The sequence below is a fragment of the Kogia breviceps genome, chromosome 2 (genome assembly GCF_026419965.1).
Source record: "Kogia breviceps isolate mKogBre1 chromosome 2, mKogBre1 haplotype 1, whole genome shotgun sequence".
NCBI lineage: Eukaryota > Metazoa > Chordata > Mammalia > Artiodactyla > Physeteridae > Kogia > Kogia breviceps.
In genome coordinates, this window is record NC_081311.1 from 175,633,491 (window position 1) to 175,639,490 (window position 6,000).

At 38.8% G+C, this 6,000-nt stretch overlaps 1 protein-coding gene across 3 annotated transcripts in view; it reads right to left on the bottom strand.

Moving 5' to 3' along the window:
• The window catches only part of LANCL1 (LanC like glutathione S-transferase 1), a 44,106-nt gene extending 40,139 nt beyond the window's left edge, over positions 1 to 3,967 (bottom strand). The window contains exons 1-2 of one of the 3 annotated variants that reach the window (XM_059053765.2): positions 3,892 to 3,967; positions 3,483 to 3,579 (exon numbers count right to left, since the gene is read on the bottom strand). In XM_059053765.2, the coding sequence (XP_058909748.1) occupies positions 3,483 to 3,563 (81 nt within the window). In that variant the 5' untranslated portion in view covers positions 3,564 to 3,579; positions 3,892 to 3,967. Of the gene's footprint in view, positions 1 to 3,482; positions 3,580 to 3,813 lie in introns of all 3 variants that reach the window. The other 2 variants (XM_059053766.2, XM_067026809.1) reach the window with 2 other exon arrangements.
• Between the last annotated feature and the right edge of the window lie 2,033 nt (positions 3,968 to 6,000).

Consider the following 6,000-nt stretch of genomic DNA (forward strand, 5'->3'; position numbering starts at 1 on the left):
ACAAGAACAAATTAACAAAACTTAAAAGTACTACTGTGTTTTCTTACTCAAGTTGGGAAATATTTTTGTTTTTGTTTTTTTTTTTTTTTTTTTTTTTTGTGGTACGCGGGCCTCTCACTGTTGTGGCCTCTCCCATTGCGGGGCACAGGCTCCGGACGCGCAGGCTCAGCGGCCATGGCTCACGGGCCCAGCCGCTCCGCGGCACGTGGGATCTTCCCGGACCGGGGCACGAACCCGTATCCCCTGCATCGGCAGGCGGATTCTCAACCACTGCGCCACCAGGGAAGCCCAGGGAAATATTTTTGATATAACTTAAATGTTTTACGTAAAATTTTTAGTTAAATACTAAAATAGACTGCCAATGATAAACTGGATCACAGTAATTTCCACCTACTAAGAATCATCTATTATTTAAACCAATATTTTTTATTATAATAAAAGTCATTTTATTAAACTAAGCACAAATCAGAAAATGTTTGCTGTTTTCAAGCCACTGGAGTTTTAGTATTCAAGCAGTTAATCCCCTAAAGAAACATTCTAATTGCTTCTGTTATTTGAAAAATGAGGATGAACATTTATAAAAAATCCATTTATAAAAAATGTATAAACATTAAAAAAAATTGTAACAGTAGCATAAGAAAAGCAAAATAAATTTACAGATATCAGGAGCCTTCAGCAGAGTGGAAAGAACATCAGACCAAGTATCAAAAACCCATGCCCAGCACAGTGCCCAGAAGGCTTGGGGCCTCATAAATACGGCTCAATGAATGAGCCTGGCTACATCCTTATCCACTATTAGCTGAGTGACCATGCTCAACCCATAACTCCTTTATGCTTCAGTTGCCTCTGTAAAGTCAGGATAATAATACTTGTCCCACCAATTTCAAAAGGTGCATTGAGGAGCAAGTGAGATTGTGTCTCTCATGTCTTTTGCATTCTGGGATGTAAATGTTGATATTTTTACTGTTTTAAGCAGTCCAATGGTCTATAAAAAGTAATAATTTGCATACAGATTGAAAGCACACTGAGGCTGGGGTGTGGGGTTAGTGACATCCATATAAAGGACCACAGATGTGGCACAAACGGTGAGGCATACCGAATAATTATGTTATTTGTTCTAAAAGTAACTGAAAAATATTTTGAAAGTTCTGTATACACTGAATTATGAAGTGTCTTAAAAGAGCATTTTAATGTATCCTTCAATATTTTTAGGAATCTGCTGTGATTCCCAGACTGGGATTTCACAAAGCAGTAAAACTGTGAAACAATGTTGGGGAACATTGCAAGGATACAGACATTTTATTTCATCACACAAGGACTATAAAAACAAACCTAACTACTACCTGTTAGCATCATAACCTCATTTTTTAAAAAGGGCATTTAAAAACTGAAAAATGTAGAAAAGGTGGTATGAGAATGATTAATAATAATAAAAGACATTAAGGTTTACTGATACTCTGAAGAGTATCTCTGATAAGGCAAATCAGACGATTAACCATATCTGGGTTATTTATTCTGAAGCACCATTATGATCCATTATTTCACTCTCTGAAGAAGAAACCAGTGTTTGATGGACACACTCCCTTTATTTAACAATGTCTGCCAAGGGGTTAAGATTTCAACAAGCCTTAAAAATACATTTTGTAAGGTAAAATATACTTCAGTATTGATATAAAGGTCTATAAATCTCAACTATAAGGAAGAGTGCATCTAAGAACATGTCATATTCTGTTCATAGATCATGGATAACTTATCTTGCTGGCCTTACTGTAAGCAACCAAGAATAATGAGAATGCCTCAGCCTCAAGAAGGGAAGTCACTTTCTATTTGGCACATAATTGCATTTAAGAAAAGTGAGCTGCCTAAGAATATTGATTTCTTGTAGCAGACCACAAAATTATTCAAACCTAGGAATAATTTGAAGAGTGTATAAAAACGCTTTTTTTCTGATAGATGCCAGGAAATAGAGCAGTTCCTTATTGAAATCTTTGCGTTAACAAATTAAGGGGGACAGATCTTCAGGGTCCGATCCTTGATGTTCAACATTAAACAATTTTAAAACTGGTAGGTTAATTTCTTTCTGGGATGGGTCCAAAAACAATGTGTTAGGCAATAAATTACACTATTATTTTGGGGCCAGAGTTCAAATTTATGAACATTTTTTTTCTCCCTTAGAAAACAGAGTTAAATTTATAAAAAGCATTTACTTTATAAACAGCCTAAATAGTGAGATACATGTTATTGAAGGCTGCTGTCATTAGGATCCATCCTCAAGTGTTCTCTTTGCCAAGTAAGCATGAAGCAGCAGGTCTTCCTCCAACAAGACAAGACAAATGCTTCAGCTTCAGGATCTGCAGAGCTGGGTAGAATGCAAGTCCAAACAGCCAAAAGGAAGCCATCTGACTTCAAGGTAATGATTACAGGCTTTGTTTAGGGAGTTCAATTCTGGTCTGAAAAGAATCAGATAGATTCTAGCTCCATACACTTTGGCAGCCTTCTATCTTACAGCTCTTCTCCATCTCTTTCATTCCTCCTACCTGCATTTACTCACCCAAGTTAATTTATAATGACAAGTGTTTTAAGGAAAGAACCAACAGAATCACTGAAAGTTCACTTGGCAGATATGAAATCTCTAAGGCCCTTACAACATGCAAAATGCTTTTCATATGGCTGATAAGCTTAGAAGAAATAGACTGGTAAAATGTAAAAAAAAAAACCTGTGTGCACATTTAAAGATATCACTCTTCCAACCTAACTCACTCTTAGGATTTCTCAACTAGGTATTAAAAAGAACTGTATTCCCTCTTAACAATTACATGCAGAGGCATGAGAAAACACAGGCTTCTGGTATCTCACATCCAGGTTCTCTTTCTTACACTGACTTGTGAGGTGCTCACCAGTTCAACTGACCAGTTTTATGTATTTATTTATTTTCCAATTGTGGGGATGTCCTGGGAAGAGTGGAAATGATACAAAGATTTCAGGACTATGTCCCAAATCTCTCTTAGCACTTTCAGTTTAAAGATGTCTTCACCACATTCTGGTTTACTCTCGTCCTTACCCTGTCTGTACTCCTTCCTGTTCGATCATAAAACAGTAACACGGCACCCATGAAATATCATCAGGATTTCTCACCTCTCTTTAAAAAACAAACCCAAAGTGATCAAAAATGCAAGATTACACAGAAAATTGCAGAGCCGCGAATTTTTATAATTTAAGTATCAATGTTTGAGACTGTTTCAATTATTAATTATTGTTGATAATATTAACAATGACTCCTTACAGAAGTTCAACATGTTAGAGCTCAAATTGTATATTTTCATATATACTTTATATATTTAAAATACATTTTGTATGTTTAGAGTGAAACCCTGTTATATATTTTTTAAAAGGATGCTCATCCCTTTCTTTCAGGCAAAACTGAACTTTCCAAACACTTGGGGCTGGAGGTAGGGATGCAGGCAGATATTTCCCAAACTCACCCTCCCAGCAGAATCAAAGTAGCCTTCGGCCAGGGATTTGTTATAATCGGCATAAGGATTCGGGAAGGCCCTTTGCGCCATGATGCCAGAAACGAGCCTGCAGAACAGGGGAAAAAGAAAATCTATGTTGAGATACGGGCCTCGGCCGAGTTGCAAAGGCGGCGGCCAGCGCCCCGGGAACACCTTCCTTCCAGTTCCCGGACCACTGCTTGGTCCTGGCGGTCCGAGAGGACCCCGGGCCCACCGCGGCCCAGCCTCTAGGGCGTGGCACCTCCGCAAGAAGGCTGCCAGGGCCCCGAACCCACAGCGATGAACGGGACCCGTTTCTCACCCCACGTTCGCACTCTGGAGATTAAAAGTAACTACCAGTCCAGGGTCCCTAAGCCCTGCACGGTCTCGGGCCACTCACCCTACAGCCTCTGGACAAAAACAGAAGGGACGCTCTCACGGCCCACTTCCTGCCAGCTGGACCAATCAGAGCTTTCGACACTCCGGAGGCCCGCCCCCTTCTCATTTTCACTTGTTAAAGAGACAGAAGTGTGGTTTCCAAAGGATGATTACAGGGTGATTTAATTATTGGAGGGCTGGAGTGGGGACATAGCTTAGAATAATGTGCAGCTGTACCCAATATTTCCTACCTTTCTTCTCTTTTAAATTAAAAAAAAAAAGTTAAGTAAACTAATATTAGTCCAGCTGATTCATAAGAATTCAATTCAATTTTTTTTTTTTTTTAAATCTGGAGGAGAAAAAAAGACTGCTTCGAGATCTGAATATATTCATAGTCCTACCGCTAGAACTGAATATTTGGGGAGGGTTATGTTTCTCCAGAGACTTGTCAAACTTTTACTTTCATTTCTTAAAAAACAAACGAAACAAAACACCACCACTACCATCAGCAACAACAGTGACAAAAATCTTTGAAGATAATTCATGATAATTTAACCTCAAAGGCTCTCGGTGGATGTGAGTGGCCACGGGCAAGGTATCAAAGAGCAATTGCCAAAACTTCAAGGAAAATAACATGAAAACACAAATCACAGCTCTTAAGAACTTTAAGCTCCTCCTTAGTCTAAATTAGACTATAATACTGTATACCCAATCCCTTTAAAAAGATAACAATGTCCAATAGAGCAGGATAACCAAAGCAATCAATTTCAGTGTTTAACAGTCTCTAGTATTTGAAAAATTTTGCTTTCATTTAAATTTAAATCCCACCTGGTACACATTAGGCCCATTCTGGTGCTCAGAGAAGTTTGAAGTTCTGTTAAACGGTAAGAAAGAGTCACATTCTCTTTTCTTTCCTTCTCTCTTGTTTCAAGGAAGGACCCTAGCCCCAAACCTCTTGTTGAAGCTCAACCCCTACCCCAGCCCCACCTTGGCCCACGTTTGTCCCTCTGTGGCTGCCATCCCAGAGTCTCCTTCTGACCCTGCTCTGGCTCAATTTGTTCTTTTGAATTGCTGCCCTCCTAGGATACTTTTTAGCTCCTTCACCAAATTCATGAAGGTTTAGTGGAAGCCCCCAGTGCATCTTAAGTTGGACACCCTTCCTATTTAAATAGATGCGTATGTGGAGGAGAAACTCATAAGAGAGAAAAGGATAAGGAGTGAGAGGCATTTTTAATTATTTTTCTTTAATTATTAAAGGCTTACTCTCAGTTTATCCTATTCACAATCTTTGAGCAATTAAAATCAGAGTGATACTGGAACGGATGCTTCTTTGTTGTGGAAGCTGTCCTGTTCATTGTGTGTGTTTAGCAGCATCCCTGGCCCCTGCCCACTAGATGCCAGTAGCACCTTGCCCCCCAAGTGGTGACAACTAAAAATGTTTCCATACATTGCCAAATACCAAATATCCCTGGGAGGACAGAAAAAATTGACTCTGGTTGTGAACCGCTGAGATACATGGAAGACCATAGTCTCTCTCAGTCTTTCCCTTAATTCCCATTTTCCACCCATTCCTCTCCTCCAGGAGGCAAACACCACAATATGTATCATTTACATAATCTTTGGAAAATATGTCATGGGTTGTGTAGGTATGCATTTTTAATAAGTGGAGTAGTGCTATAAATAACTTGCGTTTTATATCTATTTGTGTTGCTCTATGTGTACTTGGTTGTTTTAGATAATTGCATACTTAATATTTTCATAGTATGTCTCCACCTCATTTTACTTATCCTTTCCCCCAAGGATGGGCATTGTTTCTAACTTTCCCATCACAAATAATACAGCCAGGAATATCCAAGTACATGTTCTAAGAAGGATCTGGATGTGACTGTATCTGAGATACATACCAGAAGTGGATTGCTGGATCATAGGACATTGTCATATTTAATTTCCCCAGTACTGTTAGATTGCTTTCCAGAACTCCTAGACAAGTTTACATTCTTTCCAATAGTACCTAATAGTTTCTGTCATTCCCATGTCCTCCCAATACTTGATATTATCTAGTGTTCTATTTTTGCAATTCTAATGGACAACATGGAATCTCATTGATTGTTAAACTTTAAGTATTTTTGTA